Source organism: Perca flavescens, chromosome 20 (genome assembly GCF_004354835.1).
Source record: "Perca flavescens isolate YP-PL-M2 chromosome 20, PFLA_1.0, whole genome shotgun sequence".
Taxonomy (NCBI): domain Eukaryota; kingdom Metazoa; phylum Chordata; class Actinopteri; order Perciformes; family Percidae; genus Perca; species Perca flavescens.
Genome location: NC_041350.1, coordinates 18,188,224 through 18,206,979, shown reverse-complemented (window position 1 = coordinate 18,206,979; position 18,756 = coordinate 18,188,224). Strand labels below are relative to the sequence as shown.

The window sequence follows — 18,756 nt, the reverse complement described above, 5'->3', positions numbered from 1 at the left end:
GAAAAGCTCCTGCTTTCATAAAAACCATAACGACCAGATTGGTGGTAATAGGATTAATGTGTCCTCATGCTGTAAACTGATTTCAATCTCTCTGCTGTGGACACACTGTCCCAGAGGAAGCGGCAGTGTAGCGCAGCAGCGTCGGCCCCTGCGATACCGCTCCCTGCTCGATCTATTGATCCCACTGTAACAACACTCGCCCCAATCACATGCCTTCTTGGGCTTATGCAGCCCTCATAATACATCTTAAGATATTAATCATGAGTTGTTGTTTTGTAAATACTGAGGATTTGCTGCATCAGTATGCTAATATTAATGGCTGCTTTGACAGAAGCTGCATTTGCCTGTGTGTCATGAGTGTTGGCTCCCCACACACACAATCTCAGAGTTTATCCACTGATATACATTACGGCCGCATTTTCACCCGATATTAAAATCCGATCTGAGTGATCCGATCACAAGTGGACAGCTCTAAGTATGTGTGTTTACACCTGGCAGTAGAATGTGTCTCCATCTGCATCTTGAGTAACCACTTGTGATCGGATCTCACTTCCCCACTCTATATGCAAATAAACATGTTCATCATTTCCATTTTTTCCATGTGTGGGTGTGTATACATTTCAGCTGCTACTCAGACATAAATCATACATACGAAAGGTGCGATAACTAATGAAAAAGCGCTGCCTAGAGTCTGTCAGGCAGTTGAGAAATCTATTTTAAGTTTCATGTTTGCTTATAGGAGTTCTGTTAAGTTACTGCTGATAAAGACCAAAATAAAAAAAATAAACGGGGACTTTTATTATTAGAATTTATAAGAAATTAAACTGTTCCACCATTTACATCTGCAGCTTTGAGCACTCAGGCTCGCAGGCTTCTAAATAGCAAAAGGAGAAGGTGAGACTTAAGAGCAGGAATGTCTGTAGTAATATTCTACATATTTGTGAATTTGAGACGGTTTATGAAACTAAAAATAAGGTTATTGTGTACCAGCGGCTGCCTTTTCCAGGCAACAGCGGGGCACAGAGCCAGGGCTACAGTATAAGAGCAGGCAGCACCAGAACAAAAACACAGACACATCCCTGACAGTATGATAATAACATCCAAAACACACAATTTACTCTCAGTGGCTTCTGTAACATGAGAAATACTTTGAATGAGTACATAGGTTCATAGTTCAGGTTAGGGGGTCCTTAATGTGTCCCAGGACACAAACACATACACGCTGCTAAAATCTCAATGCATCCTCAATCTGTCCTGGGTGCACTTGTGATCAGATCACTCAGATCAGATTTTAATACCATGTGGAAATGGAGGTCTACCTCATTCTAAGTAGTCAGCAAGCTAACTGTAGGTTACAGTCTTGTGCTAAACCACTGGCCACAAACTCCCATGTGTAGAGCCAACAGTGGTGTAACATCACTGAGCAGACTATGTATAGATGCCAAAAGAATATTTATATTACAGATTAATTTAGAAAGTTGTTTCAACTTAGGTTGTTCCAAACTCTTTTAATAACTCTGGAGATTATCTGAAGCAATGAAATGTCAGGCACTTTATATACATAAGCAAATAGGTATTTATAGTAGCCACTTGGCTATTTCTGGTGTTAAATTGACTTTTAAGACAACATTAATTTCTTTTTTCTGTCCTCACTATGTGTGTAGGTCCACAGCTATGCAGCAATCCAAACACTTCCAATAAAGACTGAAGGAACAGCCCTTTAATGTTTTTACAGGAAGCAATTAAATCAGGAGAGACTTCATTTAAGAGTGAAATAAGTTTAATTAACATGGTGCATAATAGGTTGATAGTTTGGCGATTACACTCCATCGCAATGTCAAATTTGGAGTCTAGACACTGGTGGTGGTGATGAAGTGATGAAGGAGGAGCCTGAAGATCAGGATGGATGTGGTTTGGAGCGGGGATTCTGATGATGGAAAAACCTCTGGCCGCTGAGTCAGCTGATTAGGTTGGGAGAGAGCGCAAGAGAGAGAGAGAGAGAGAGAAATAATGTAAATGTGAAGCATAGAAGTATACCTGAATGAACTGACACTAAGCTTCAAGTCCTATCCCCTGACCAATCGGCTATCCTAACCTTAACCACTCGAGGTCAATGCCTAACCCCAACCAATTGAGCTGCTTCGTTGGGTGGGCCTTTCCTAGAAGTTACGTGGGTTCCATAATAATGCGTCACTTAGAATGTTGTGTTTGCCACATATTAGTCTATTGCAGGAAAACTAAATTAACAAATGACAACCAGCTATGATAAAAAAGTACCTACAGATAATACTCCAGAAAAGCTATTTGGGGAGTAGATAACAGATGCCAGTCATAATTTGCTTGGTCACAGTGGTTAACAGGTTTATTGAGTTATGTAGTTCTGCGTTGTAGAACAAGACTTGAACCCTGAAAAACATAATGGAAACAACACGTAATGGAGTATTTGTTTTACTTTACTTTCGACAACGTTCATAGTAATGTTTGGCAGCCGAAAGGTCTGCTGTGTTCTAAACATAATACATTTTTATGTCACAAGTGATAGTTGCAACTGCACACAGACATAAGTGCAATGGAAAGTTGGCTCTGTTTTATGGAGCAGTAATGGAAAAAATAAGGAATGTGATAAGCAAAAATGTGCTGGAACAGACATGCATGCAGGTAAGAGATTAATTATCCAGCTGTGTCCGTTATCTCCAGAATCTGCCTCTCTTGTTCAACCTCATTAGACTGGTTCCAGTTTGGACCCATAGGGAAGACAGTAATTAAAAGAAGGACGGTTCACACATTTAAAGAATTTTCTTAATTATTCCAACATAATCTATTTTTAGTGTAACACTGTCCCTGACTCACCACAAGGCTCCGTGGCCTAGTTAGTTTTTCACCAAAATCCCATTCAAGCACGAGGGTCTGGATTAGACTGTGCTAAAGCCACGCACGTGTCATAGAGAAAGATGAATGATTCGCCAAAGAGAGAAAAAAACACACAGAATAAGTCTTCTTTACGCCCTAATTAGGCTCAGTTAATCTTTTCATTTTGATCCAAAATGCCAAATGGTGTAATTCAACATAGAATTGGACTAGGTTGTAGATTACAGTCATAGATGTTGGTATCCAAGTGCCAATGTGATTTAAATACTGTACTAGCTTAAATGAAACACAAGATCAAAATTAAGCATTGTGACTATTTTCATTGCTGATTAATCTGCTTATTATTTTCTTGATTAATCTCTTATTTTAATCATTTGGTCTATGGAAAACAGTCCCAGAGCCCACACTAACGTCTTTAAACTGCTTGTTTTGTCCAAACAATCCAAAACCCAAAACTAGTTTTACTATCATAAAAGACAAATTAAACAATCTTTTCAAATATATACATTTGAAAAACCAAAGACTGTCAAATTTGGGGCAATTTGCTTAAAAAGATCAACTGTATGTATACTGTGTATTTGATACATATCAATTAATCAGCTGTTGGTTCATCTCTATACTGAATGCTTTTTAGATTTCTTATAAAACTATTATACAACAGTCTGTATTAGCTCTCTACATGCTGTTTTCTCTCTCTGCCCATTTAGTTGTTGAATGCCATTCCAACAATGCAAAGCTTTTATTTTGAAATCCAAATTGGGGTGATTTTTTTGTTGCCTTTATGTGTGCATTTAGTGTACTGTTTTTTCAGGCACATGGCTGATCAAAGGAATGATGGGACATGTCTGTGTGTTTCAGCTGAATCTCACCAGTGACAGAGAACAAACAGCTGAATATGTGAGCCCTTTTTATCTCCCCAAATTGCACAACAATACTGAGACAACAATAACAATGAAAGTCAACAGCATGCATGGGGCTTTTGCGAAACGTCACAGTTTGAGCACAATTTGCTAAGCTTTTCAGAATCTGTGAAGTGTTTGGTGAAACTGAGGTTAGATTTAGTGTGTTTATCTAGGGCTGGGCGATATGGAGAAAATCAAATATCACGATCATTTTGACCAAATACCTCGATATCGATATTGCAACGATATTGTAGTGTTGACTATTGGTGCTTTCACAAAATATTTACACAATGAGATGTATGTTTTTGATCAGTAATGTGGATATAATGACTAAGTGGGCAAAGGAAAATAATAGAACAGTTACAACAGTCTGTCAGAAAATGACATCACTTTACTATAATGCGGCCTTTAAAACCAGGAAAAGACAACACTTATGCCATATTACGATATCCAAGATCTAAGACAATATCTAGTCTCATATCATGATATTGATATAAAATCGATATATTGTCCAGCTCTGTGTTTATCCTTCATTGTGTTTACGGTGCAAACAGAATAGGATGGACCTGTGGACCTGAAGCTCTGCTAATTGTAAGTGATCCCTACACATTGGAGAAATGTAATCCTTCCTTTACATAAGATGGGAAAACACTTAAGTCATCTGTCACATGGTTACACCCAATTCCGCCAATTGAGAGATTCATTACCTGGATGAGGGGTGAAGTAGAAATACTGTAAATACTTTTCATATCCTCCTCTACCCCTTTCACTTCTGCACTGTTCTGGAAATCACTGCTGTTCAGCCGACTGATCTTTTATTCGGATGATTTTGTATCCGGAACACTAGCTTGTTCTGTGTTTACTGCCTCCCCGTGCCACTGAATGTGACTGACGCCTACAGTCATGTCCTGTTGCCACCATGATGACAGCCTTTCCATTACCATCAGGGACATAACTGCCTCATTACCCAAGAGGCAATCAGCTGAAGGATGGCCCTGCAGCCACTGACAGAGTGGCTTCAGTTCACTAGCAAGCTTTACATCTCTCCACATTAGATTTTGTATTGTGCTGGGTTGCTTTCTGTCTCTTTGTTTGGCCTTTTTGTGTATCGTATTCTTCTTTCTTGATCGCTATTTTTTTCCTCAGCAACTGTCACCTGAGGGAATGTTGGCATTCAAAAGATGATTGATTTAACTTCTCTTCATATACAAACAGTATAGTCATGGCTCATGCTACATAATACAAAATTGGTTAAACATTTTACTTAAATTTCTACTACCAGAAGCATTTTGTGAGCTATCATGAGGACTTGTGATAGTTGTACACTTGCAGCAGGAAACATTCCCGCTTTTTTATTATATGGGAGAAAAAAATTGCACCTTTTAAAAAGAAGTAGAAACACAGAGCCTAAAATATATTTCCCTCCTGATGCAACAAGACAAAAATATTTCCTTTTGTCATTTTCTTAAAAACTTATAGAGGCCTCTTTAACAAAAGTGATTTGCGACACTGCTTACTAGGGTTGGGTACTGTCCAAATTGCGTCGGTACTACCGAGGACCGATTGACGGTAACTCAAAACGGTTCCGAATTCCGGTACCTGAGAGTGCGTATGCTCAAGCTTATCTGTCTTCTCTGCATGTTTCACAGAGAGCGGGGCTTAGCTCTGAAACACACACACGGAGAGGTGCGGACAGAGCGAAATGACGTCGCCTCGGCAGTTTGCTTAAGTCACAGTGTGTGGTCACACTTTTTAAAACTTCACGCAGACACCGTTCGCTGCAATATAATATAATGGCTAGCCGAATGTGGTCGCGGTGCAGTTAACGTTACACTTCCTCGGAGACAGACAGGCACAGCAGTGTTCTCTATGCCCTGGTCAAAGACTGACAGGCTGGAGGTTGTAGGGTAAGCCAAGGTAACTTTATTTCTATAGCACATTTCAGCAACAAGGCAATTCAAAATGGTTTACATAAAACATTAAAGAGCAATTAAAAGAGAGAGAAAATAAAAAAACAAGCAAAAATAGAATAAGATACAAGAATAAAAGTTACAGTGCAGTGTAAGAAATGAATAATTATTTGATTTAATAGGTTGGGGGGATGGGTTTAGGAGGGGAGAGGGAGGTGTTTTATTTTGTGCGGTGTGTAAAATGTTCTAAATAAATAACAAAATATTCTAAGTAACTAGGGTAAATATAGGTTTGGAATTATTTTTACAGAGTGTAAGATGTCATTTTGCAAATTGCAGCTTGCGTGTTGCAAATTTGGTGAAACCAGCCCCCAGGTTTGCTCAGTTGTGCAGCACCGGGTCCGAGATAACAATCCAGGACAGGAAAGGAAGGGAATTTAGCCAGTTGAGGTACACCCTCGGTGTTACGTAAAGGTGACATGGAGAAACATGTGGTCAGCAATAATGACACTTGCCGTCTGAATCAAGCCAAGTCAAGTTGTCGGCTATTTGAGAGCTTTGACTCCACGCCTCCATGAGGGTGATGTTAGTTTTCTCAATTGTGTTGTTGTTCTCAAAGTATATCCGGTTTTCTGTTACCATGTTACTGTATGTGAGATAAAACATATTTTCGTATAGCTTCTTCAATAGTTGTGGTTATCTGCCTTGTTGAGAATGAAAAGAACAAGGACATGCTGTTCTCGTTTCTTCTCCCACCTGTTGTCCTACAGCTCTCAGTCCCTGCAAATACAGTAATAGCAGGTGCTGGATCAAGCTGTGTGTGTGTGTGTGTGTGTGTGTGTGTGTGTGTGTGTGTGTGTGTGTGTGTGTGTGTGTGTGTGTGTGTGTGTGTGTGTGTCTCACATTACTTTACCATGCAGAAATGCCTTCTGCGTGTGTGGATACCTACAGAAATACCAGCCAACTAATTGTGGAAACACAGCGAAGAATCCTGAACACATTGTTGACTTCACAGACGCTTATTCCGAAGTCTCTCTCACACACATGCATGAAGAGAACAAGGGGAGAGGGTCACCGCTGGGAACATTGCTAAGGCAGATGAGCAGGCCACTTTTCAGCCCTGTGTCACTCAACACCCCACTCCTCTTCCTCATTCACTCTCCTATTCCACCTCTTATTCTCTCAGGATGTCCGATCATAGCGACCACATTAATTGGTGATGAGCACGCTCACTTGTTACCCCGCAATCAGCTGTGGGTGTGTCAGCGTCACTTAATTCAGCCGGCTTAAAAACAAACACTACATGCTATTATGGAACATGATGTCAGAACTTTCCCACATCTCTCCTCATGCCAAAACATCAATTTAGGTTAAGGAAGTACCCACTCAGCGCCGTGTGTGTGTGTGTGTGTGTGTGTGTGTGTGTGTGTGTGTGTGTGTGTGTGTGTGTGTGTGTGTGTGTGTGTGTGTGTGTGTGTGTGTGTGTGTGTGTTTAAACGACTACCTATCACACATGGAGTTTGATGACATATGAGTCATAGTAGCTGGCTAAGGTTTATGGAAAATTCACGGCTTGGAATAAGGGCTTAAGTGGTCTCTGCAGATAGGCCAAACAAGTGCTTTGTTATTCTCAAGCTAATTACAATTACACCCAAAATCAAAGAGTTTGCAAATAAACAATCGCTGGTTAAATGCTCTAAAATTGAAGTCGCCGTTTGATTGTAGTGCTGTTATATGAGCTTTTGATTTTTTGAAAAATGTTTTTTTTTTAAATATATTTTAGAAAGAAAAACAAAACATAAAAATGTTTTGCCAAGATTGTACTACGGAATTTTCATGCTCCCATGCAGGGAGCCAGACTTTTCTAAAGCTGCGCTAATCAATATTTTGATATTAGCAATAGAAAAAATACTTTGTGTAATGTGGAAGGTGTCACTCTAGTCACAAACCACTCAACTCTATGGAGCTTCATAGCATTTTTTAGCTAATTGTTTTGGTTTTGCAGCCCACTACTTTACCCGCTCTACCAGCTGAGCTATCCGTGTGCCCTAAAACAACATTTTGACATGTTGTTTCTTCAGCTGTTTTATACACAATTAAAGGGAAGAAGCTATTTGGTTAACTACTATTTTGCAGTTGATTGTGTTGTTTGTGGGGGTAAGAGACTCAATTTTTAATGAGCACACTTAACACTTGGCTGTTCCTGTATCGTGGTGAGTCACACTCTTCCCTCTCTGGCTTTTTTGGATTGCAGCATTCTAATTGCTAAGTTAGTCGGTAATTCTCCTCAAAACGCATAAAAGGAGTCAAGAAGATATTCACACATTCCTGACTTGACCTCTTTTCCTAGCATGCACCTTGTATGGTGAACAAGAAACCTTTCTAAAAATGGTAACACGGAGCCCAGAGGTGAAGTCAGCTCGGATGTTTAGCCAGCCACCCCGAGGCATTTAGCAATGGAAGAACTAGGAATAAAACAAGAAGGGAAGGAGGGAGGATTATAAGTAAAAGCGTTAATGTGCTTATTCTTGAAATGCAAATTGTTTTACCACAGTGTACACCACACTGCGGCATAACTGTGGTTCACAGCTTGCACAGTCATTAACAGCTCTGCGTGTGTCAGACAGGGTGATGATGTGGTTTCTCTGTAGAGAATACACCCTGTATTTAGGAGCATATTCTTACACTAACAATGTCTAAACCTACTTGACTGTAGTGAAATAAACAATAATCAAGGACTACAAAATAGCAGTACCTTAATTAATAGTAGTAGTGTTTAACGATTAGTCGATAGATCAATTAATTATAAAGTCAAAGCAAATATTTGGTTACAGCTTCTCAAAAAAAAAAAGTTATTGTCTCACATTACAGCAAATATAAAAAAAACATGACTTGGATGGATTTTGATGGACATTTTCATTGTTTTCAGATGTAAAACAATGAATTGATTAAACAAGAAAAGTGACAGATTACTTAATTATAAAAATAATTGTTAGTTGCAGCCCTATAGCAGTGCACAACTTCCCTCCAGCAGTTTTGTGATGAATATGAAAAATAAAAAAATAATTGTTAACTTTATCAAATAGAATAAGACCTTTTTGGAATCACATCATTTCAAACAAGATAAGACCAGATGTATATTTGCAAGATTTTATTATGGATTCATCCAAAGGACACAGGAATAACAGGACACTCATTTCAGTATACTGAGTTTACAGATACTTGGTGTCTGCCACCATCACTATGCTGTCACTAATGTGCAGAGGCAGATCTCACAGCACATACTGCCTATTTTCCCTCCAGCTAACACACAACCTTTCCATCCTGGTGAGAGGTGCTGTGTCAGCCGAACAAGGGACGTGTTGTGGGAGTATTTCAGTCTTGTGTTTCCCACTGCCTGAAAGAGCATAGAAAATATATTGAGACAAGCGCTGGCACTAAATAACACAATCATGGACTGATTTGATAGATGCCAAACTTACCAATTGATGTTAATGCTACTGACTGCACAAATGGGCACATGAATAAATTAAAGGGAATAGGAAAAGGCAACAGTATTATCATTTGATCGGTATGTGTACATTTGTCTTTTGCACAAACCTTTAGTGCAAAGTGATAGTGATGAAACTTTTCAGTGGAAAGAAGGCTTGGTTCCCTAGTCAGTGGGAGATGGTCGGCTAGGAGACAAAGAACAACGCTACTGGTTTCTCAGGAATCAGCTCTCCCGGCGGCCTCTTTCCTTTTACTTCCGCCCTCCTACTGAGCTGTTTGATTGAGTTTGCAGCTGAGGAAGCCAATTGGGTGCCCATGGAGATGATGGAGTAATAAAACATAGGAGATGTGGGAATAAATCATATGGGTATAGTTAAAGACAAAGTGTGGTGCATAAGGAGGAAGAGGGGAGTGATCAGAGAAAGGAGAGAATTTCATAAAGAGACAGGGAGGGTGAGGAAAGAGGAGACAGATGGGTAGTTGAAAATCTAATTTCCCCATTAACTCAAAAGCAAATGAAATGGGTGCCGAGCAGTTAGAGTCACGTCTAACGCTCAGACGGAGGTGTCAGTGAATAACTTAAACCCCCAACTTTTAGCTCACCCTAAATTTGTCTCATCTTTTCACCAAAAATATGGAAACACTGCGGAGCTGACATAGTTTTTGTTGGATACTTACACAAAATACATGTATTAAGAATATTTTAATATGAAGGGTTATTTAATTAAAAAAAGCATGTAAAATAAAACATATTGACTGAGCTGCTCCAAAGGATATTTTAGCAGATTTACCTGATTTCTTTCTCCTACAGTATCTTCAGAATATCAACATAATTATCTTTAAATCCATCTTTTATCACTTTTTTTCTGTGTTTGTCCTCTGCAGGAGAGGTTCGAGGCATTGTTTAGGATCTACGATGAACAGACAAATTTCCAGATGTTCAAAAGCTTCCGGAGAGTCCGGATCAACTTCAGCACCCCAGAGGTCGCTGCCCGCGCTCGCATCGAGCTGCACGAGTCCGAGTTCAACGGCAAGAAGCTCAAACTCTACTTCGCCCAAGTGAGTGTCAGTTAAGGGGTCTGGGAAGGGGCATGGGTCATTGGACATGGACCATCTAAGGAAGAGCAGTGCTTATTTACATTGGAAGTCATGCTATAGTGCATCATTCACTGCAACGTGCACATGCAACAGGAACAAAAACTCTGAAAAGGAGGGTGACACTGGCTCTCCTCTAAAATCCTTTCACTTCCTCTGTTTTCTATTCCCTTCTCTGAGCCACACCTGACTGCTTCATCAACCCACCAACCCAGTCACACGATTAAATACAAACACATCATTTGCTGATTTCTCTTTCATCGTAGACGTATGCATTTGCCTGTCGTCTGTTGCCTTTGGGGAAGAGAGGGAAAGAAAAGTGTGTTCCTAGTACAAACGCAAAATAAGATGAGCATATATCTTGTAGTACTGTGATAAAATAGTTATACCTGAGCTCTTAACTACACAAGTAAGCTACACAACACCTAGCTACACAAAGATAAGTGGCTTGTTTTTCATAATCTGTAGGTGAACCGATGTCTGCTTGTTTTGGTTAAAAGTGGACTGAATGTGGGTGAAAAGCAAAGGTTTAGACATCTAGCTGGTTACATACAACCATTTAAATGCCTATATTGCAGTGTGTAGCAAGTCCAGACAACCCATTAAAGGTGCAGTAGGTAAGCCTTATAAAACTAACTTTCTGTCATATTTGCTGAAATTGACCCTATGTTCGAGTAGAAGTACATGAAGCAGGTCATTAAAAAAATCTGGCTCCTCTGGCACCACCTACAGCCTGTAGTGTGATTTGCAAAAATCCACAGCTCCCCTGTTCAGATGCACCAATCAGGGCCAGGGGGGGTGTCTAACTGCGTGTCAATCACTGCTCATGCACACGCATTCATTCTCCCTTGTGGGGGGAGGGGCTTAGGAGAATGTTTTGGGCTTTAGCAGAAAGAGGGGAGGGACTGAGAAGTTGTAGATGTTCACATTTTTTGGCTATCTTCCCAATCCTACATACAGCACCTTTAAAATGTACAGTAGTCAACAAAGCTATGTTAAAACAACTGTTATATGTCTCGTTAAACTCTGTTTAAAACACAAACTTGCCCAGATGCCTAGACGTCGTTTGGCCTGCAAATCATCAAATTCCTGCTTCCTAGGAAACCATGAGTCAACTTGTAATTGAGGCCTGTTTTATCCTAAAAACATTACCAGTCATGACCCCTGCTGCACCTCTCAGTACTTTGATGTAAGAGGATAAAGGATTTTACCACTCAGACAGATGCCACATGTAGGTATTGTAATTATGGCAATTGGCTGCTATCAAAACACCAAAATCCCCTCATGGGAAGAAGCCTACAATTTGAGACTAAAAGCAAGCAACAGCTATTCTTGCTCTTAAGTATCAGGGTTACATATACGGAAAGAGTGCAGGAACTTTCCAAGCTATCCCAATTTGACCTTTCTTTGTGGAGCTTTTCATAGTTGAAAAACTATGACTTTGCCTCAATTTGTCTACTGTCACTTTTCACAGGCAGTATGGCATGAAGTTAGGTTGCAGCTATGTCCACTATCCTGTGTACCATGAGACAGGTGTACACATAAGAAAGACCTATTTTTTCCCAGAGAGCTTCACCCACCCTGTATCACTTTGATCTCCTCTTTAGAACGCTAACAGCCTTTTATCAATTGTCATCTCCTCTCCGATAGGTCCAGAATGGCGACGAGAACATTGACAAGTCGTACCTTGCCCCTCCCCAACCCGTCAAACAGTTTCTGATCTCGCCGCCTGCCTCGCCACCTGTGGGCTGGAGCCAGAGCGAAGACGCTACGCCCGGCATCAACTACGACCTGCTGTGTGCAGTAGCCAAGCTAGGACCTGGTCAGTACTCAGTCAATGTTTAATGTTCAACAAGCTTGTCCAATATGCTCATACTTACACAATACATATACATATACAGCACAGATACAACACAAAGGAAGTGGTGTGTAATGCTACAAGGGGAACAAACACTCCGAATCACTGCTATACGCAATTCAAAAACAGCTATAGATCGGCAGCGCTACCTGCATTCTGGAAAGAGACCATGCTGCCATCTTGCTGAGGTCAAAGTATGTAAACAAACTACAGCGCATGCACACAGTGACGTGTGAGGTTAGGAAATGGTAAAGCCAATCAGAGGCCGCCCTACTAGCCGCTAGACATGAGAAGCCTGCTTTTGTCTACCTTTCTTTGAAATTAAAGACTCATTGTTCCAGAAATTACCAAGATTTCCATGTACTAAATCTGCCACAATTATAATTGTAAATGGTATATTGTCAATTCCAATCAATAAGGCTTTAAAGGAATTTGATATTCAAAAATGGGACTCATGAACAAACACTACACAACAAACGGATGAATGAAGAACGTAGATCAGCTTCACTTTACAACAAAAAGATCTTTTTGCAGTTCCCATCCTATTACAATTTCAGCAAGTGTACGCAGTGTAGGCAGTACTTTTAGTACATTTGGATCTTTCCCAGCAGCCTTGTTCACCAGTCACCTACTCTGCTCAGAAATAATGGCGCCTCTGCCTTGTCGACAAGATTTTAGATTGCAGCAACCTTTATAAAATGTCAGCTAACACACATGGAAAGGTGTGTCACGTCCACAATGTCCCTCCATGTTTGTGTATGTGCCTATGCTCATGCTGATGAAGTGGAAAACATGACTTCTTTTTTTTTCTTCTTTTTATTAATTTTCAACCAAAAAAGAATGATCAAGAACAAACAAACTTCCACTCCCTCAAAACCTAACTGGTCATTTAGCAAATCAGTAAGTTTGGAACAGACTAAACGAATGAATGGAAGTGTTTACAAATGTAGTTACAGTGAATTTAAGAACAAATATGGCAATTACAATTACAAAAGGAAGAGCATAACAACAATAACAGGTATATAAAATGTTTCAGAGTCTTGGAGTTGAGTGTAAGAGGTCAGTGACAACACCACATGCTCATATCACATGGGAGCTAACAAAGTATGTCAGAAAGGGCCTCCAAATGTTGTATGTCTTAGGCTTCAGGCAAGACATTATGATCTCAAGCCATGAAGAATGTGTGGGTGGGACAGCTTCCTTCCATCTCAGCATAACGAAAAAAGATATTACTTTGAAGTTTGTATTCAGTTAAACACAATTATCTTTTTGTCATCAACAAAAACATGATTAAACTCACCAAATACTCACAAACCCACACAACGTTTATCCTAGAGGATCACGTTTGACACATTCTGCTGTTACCATAGCAACTTGAGGAATCAGGAAATGGCTTTTATTCTGGGCCTCACGTCTTGGCATCTAAAATCAGATAAGCACCGGGCTGCAGCGCAGCGCTCTGACTCCCTCTGTCAACTCCCCGCGGTAACAACAGGACTCTATTCACCGTCCGTCTCTCTGTTTGGCACCACTTTGAAAAAGCTACTAGACCAATTTCCTCCTGTCTGCCAGCTGTCTGATCTCATCTCCATGGCAACTATGATACAATCTAGCAAGCGTTTGTGTTTTCAATCTGAGTCCGCTGAGTTTGGCATCTGGACAAAAGGCAGAACTATTCCAAGGAAAGTCTCTTTGTTTTCTCTTGAGGCCGTGTGCTGTGCTGATCTTCAACACAATGGACAGACAAAAAGTAGATTATCTTTTGCTGTAAATTAAATATCTCTCAATGTGTAATAAATAGTATATTACTATAATATAGTATTATACTAAATACTCGTGAGCTACCGGTAGCTCGCCAAAGGTTTACAAACTGAGACACAAAATTAACATTTTTATATTTGTTGTATTTTTCAAATTAAAGTGAGGTAGCTAACTTTGTGGGCCATAGACGTGGTCATTTTTTCTTGGACCCTGATGGGAATATTTCCAGTGATGTAGCCAACTATGTGGGCTAAAAGAAGTGTAAAATAGTCACAAACCTTGACGTGAAGTTAAGATTTTTCATAGGTTTTGGGTATTGCAATTTCAGTAAACAGTAGCTTCATTCAGCTTATGTTTGTTATGTAAATACATTTAAGTGATGTGATGCAAGTAGCTCATGGCCACCTTTGTTATTTAAAGTAGCTCTTAGATAAAGAAAGGTTGGAGACCTCTTCACTACTGAGTACGTACACCAAAATAAAATGGCTCGAAATAAACTGCAATGCATTTGTTTTAGTGCAACAGGGGAGATCTATGGCACAGAGAAATAAGTTATATCTGTCTTTGGCTACACAGATAATACTTGTTTGTAGATCGCTTCATTGTTGGTTTTGATCTTTTCATGGGATTTGTTGACAATAAGAGAAGTCTTATCCTTTCAGTACATAGTACTTAAACAAATGTACTGACTTACTTTGCACCACTACCTCTTAGAGTATTTAAGACTAGACTCTATTTTTTAGTAACTCCTCCCAACCTTCCCCTCCCTCCCTCTCTTTCAGGTGAAAAGTACGAGCTCCACGCGGGGACAGAGTCCACCCCCAGCGTGGTCGTCCACGTGTGCGAGAGCGAGGCGGAGGAGGATGAGGCAGCGCGGCCAAAGCAGCAGATCGTCCAGACCAGACGTCCCGAGGAACCCCCCAAAGTCTTCAACTAGAGAGGCCTCCCCCCCAGACACCGGCGCGGCCTCTGACCGCCCCTTAAACCCACAACACACCTGCCCTCTCTCTCTCGTCTCTGCACTCACAGAGAGCGTCGATGCCCCTCATTTCAGTTCAACTACAAGCAAAAACAAACCAACAAACATTGCTCGAAGATGGTGTTTGTGGGGAGCGTGGCGATGGAATGAGGCGGCTTGAAGGGGATGGATGAGAATCACACACACACTCATCACATTCTGCGGACAGCGTGGGGAGCGGCAGGCGCGCTTGCCTCCACCCCACCAATCCCCCTTGTTTTCAGCAAGAGGGGTGGAAATACCTGTCCCAACGCAGGCACCTGTCACTTATCACACACACTCAGCTCTCATTGCTAGTCCTTCTCAGTGGCTTGCTAGTTAGTTAGCTTATTGGCTTGTACCTCTCCCTTTGTCTCACAGTCGTGTGTACAATAATTCTTTGTTAAGCAGACATTATTTCTTCATTTTTTTTTACAATAGTGTTTTCAGATTATATATATATATATATATATATATATATATATATATTTTTTTTTTTTTTTCTTCCTTTTCATCCATTTTCATATCTGCTGGTTTGTCGCTTCAGCTTGCATTAAGATTGAGTGTGTGATGTACCCGCTCTTGTCTGCATGTATATACTGTATCACAAAAAAATACGTACAGAAACACAAATCCTAACAAGATATATCAAGAAAAAGGAACCTATTTAACATCACACACCGCACGAAGCGCCATATGTGACTAACAAAGTTGTGGTGGCTGTTTGACTCCCCCCCCCCGGCTGGTTTTCGCTTTTTGTCTTTTTTATTTTATTTGGAGAGGTGTTGTTTTTTGCTAAACTACTAGATGTGTATTCTCACTATGTATTTGATATCCCAACACTTTTTGCATGCTAAGTTACTTCTGTAGACGAGGAGCTGTGGTGTTTTTTTAATTGTTGTTTGTGATGACAGGGAAACGAGTGCGATGCTTTTGACGCAAGTGAATATCCCCCGCGCAGAGTTGAAAGTGACGTCTTAGGGGGGAAAAAAGCGGAATGGTTTTTTTGTAAGATTGACAGTTCAGTCTTCAACTTGATGGCAAATATGCATTTGTCGCTTTTGTTGGGACTTGATGGATCAGAGACAGTTCATCCCCCTCATTTTCTTCAAGGGGTTTGGGATGTGCATTTTTTTTTTTCTTCTGATTCCGTTTGTTGTACTTCACATCTTTAATGTCTTGGTTATGTTGTTTGGTCTAACCCACTTTCAGGTTTTTCTTCTGAAACCTGCTACTGCTTGTTTGCACTGAGTATCTCTTGATATCTCCAAGCAGTTGCGAGGCTCTGGACCGTCTCCTGCTGCGCACCACAATACTGCGCTGCTTCTCGCTGTAAATAGCTGAGCAGTAGATTTGTGGATATTGTCCTTTTAGATTTTGTAGATTACCTAAAAGTATTTTGCTGACAAAAGGGTAAAATAGGTTAGCCTCATGAGATATCAACCAAAGCATTCACTCACCTCATATTGTCATGACAAGACAAAACAATTTTTCTTACTCAGAGACACTGATGTATATTGTCAGAGTGAGCAGAAAGAAATCATATTTTCCCAACACGTTTTATTGCATTATTTTATTTTATATTGGCACATTACTGACTACTACTACTACATTACTTATTTGCAGTATTTAGTTCAGTGGAAAGTTGAACAAATCTCCACTAAAAATCGTAATCTTTATTATTTTTTCTTTTTTGGTTAATTCTCCCCACGGTCCCATATCATGTCAGTGTTTCGCCTCTTTTCATGAAATATTTCAGTGCTTTAGAAGCAACATGAACAAATGTTCCTAACAGGGCTTTTGGGTGTCAGCGGTGAGTCTAAACCTTATTTGTCATTTGGCAGCATGAAATCTAAAAATACTTTTTTGCTATATAACAATATGAATTAAGCAAAAGACAAGTCTGTCTGCATGTGAGCACTTTATTGTCAGCGTTTTGTTTGTTTCCTTCACATAAAATAATCCTTGAGACAAAGTAGGAAGCACATTGCATTTCTTCTCTGTTTCTTTCTTGTGTTTTTTATTTCTTTTATCTCAAGCTGAACACCTGGTTAGCCTTTTCACCAGCATTTTGCAGTGAGTGAAACACTCCACTTCCTTTTTGCTAGTGTGAACCTTGGAGAATTTTAGGCCTTTTTAGATCTATGGGAGTGTACGACTGTAAAGGTGTAGACATGCAGTACAGTTGTAGGTTTTAAATGAGGCAGGAGGATGACACTGCAAAGCAAAATCAATGTCTTTGTTTTTGTGTTTGTCTGCAAGAAACATTCATCTTATCTGCTGAGAAAGTTCTTTGAAATGTTGGTAGAGTGCAGTTGTATTGGCACTACAGTAAAGCTGTCGCAGTTATCTAAGCAGACAGCAGATTGGTGGAACTACTGAGGTGCATTATGATAAAGAGGAAGCAAGCTGAGCAAGAGGAAGACACTCGTGAAGATTTTTTTACTCTTTGTGGTAATGGTGTTTAAAACTGGGTGCATTTTGGTCACAGTTGAAATGAAAATGTATATTTATGTACATATGCCAAGTACGTTTTTTTGTTTGTTGCTGAGGCCAGTCCCAGTGTGCAGTTTGTTACGGCTTCTCTTGGCAATGTTGTAATGGAAAATAAATATACAAAAATGTGTAACAATAAGTCCTGAAAATGCTCGATCAAAAACCAACTGTCATTGTGTTGTTATCAAAATGGACTCTGTTTGAATGTTTCTTTTATTTCTGGGGAACGTCTACAAAAAAGGTCAATAATACCGTTTGTCACTGTTGTACTGTTTCCGTTGAAATATGAATATTGTGTCTTGTATTTTAGGAATCCAGAAAACAAAGTAGCAAATCAAGCAATAATTTACAGTTCTATAATACCGGTATGTGTATTTTCATGTTCTGTACTTATTTCTCAGAGATGGTCTCTGTCTCTTACAGTATCCACTTCTATTTGTGTATAATACGTATAATAGCCATTTGTTTCACATAGAGAAATACATAAAGACTTATTCTTAAAATCCAAGTTTAGTGTTGTTTATTTTAGGGGCTACACACTTGGGATGCAAATACAGGTACAAAATCTTTCCAATGTAGGCTATAAAATGTAGCACTTGTTAAATTTATTAAACATGTCGTTCAGATTGCATGAGATATATTAATCTGAAAATAACTTACTTTTTGCACAACCCTAGTTTGTGCCTTTCATATATTATCATTACATTTAAGTCACAGAGCTAAGCATCCGTTTTTCGGGAGGTAGATTCATGAAAATCTTGAAAAGAAATTCAGAAGGTTGTTTAACAACACATCAAATATTTTGTCTGCTACATTATTTATTTATTTAGCAAGTTGTGCCTATATTTAACAATCCAAGATGGTAGCTAAAATTGACCTTTGACCTAGTTAATAAATGTTAACTTTCCACTATTAAATATTTTCTTACTGTCCAAACCAAAACCTACAAAATTAGCAAAAACATGTCACTTCCTGCTTTTTTTAAGTAACTGACATTTTTTATTTAATATTTTTTTATCCAGATAAGCAGAATAGTCTTTACAGATGGAGATATCATCCAAACTGTAAGAAACTAATAAACCCTCTTGGTTTTTAGTCATGCTAGCGACACGTGTTTAGTTTGTGTTTAGCACTAATTACCAAATGCTAATGCACGCTAGAGAGTAATTGGGGATGTAAACCGGGAATTGGGATAGGCCTTATGATGGCAAACATGGTAGCCATTATACCTGCCTAACGGCATATTATCATTGTCATTGTGAGCATGTTAGCATGCTGATGTTAGCACTAAGTACTGCTTTACCGAGCTGCTAACTTGGCTGTGTAGACTAGCATTATTGAAAGAAAAAAAAACAGATGCTTTGCTCTATGACTTAA

The 18,756-nt window shown here is 39.6% G+C and overlaps 1 protein-coding gene across 3 annotated transcripts in view; it reads left to right on the top strand.

The window, feature by feature from the left end:
- The window catches only part of rcan3 (regulator of calcineurin 3), a 47,904-nt gene extending 30,017 nt beyond the window's left edge, over positions 1–17,887 (top strand). For all 3 annotated transcript variants that reach the window (XM_028565736.1, XM_028565737.1, XM_028565738.1), the window contains 3 exons: positions 10,058–10,231; positions 11,918–12,089; positions 14,669–17,887. In XM_028565736.1, coding sequence (XP_028421537.1) covers positions 10,058–10,231; positions 11,918–12,089; positions 14,669–14,823 — 501 coding nt within the window. In that variant the 3' untranslated portion in view covers positions 14,824–17,887. The remainder of the gene's footprint in view (positions 1–10,057; positions 10,232–11,917; positions 12,090–14,668) is intronic.
- Positions 17,888–18,756: the final 869 nt, after the last annotated feature.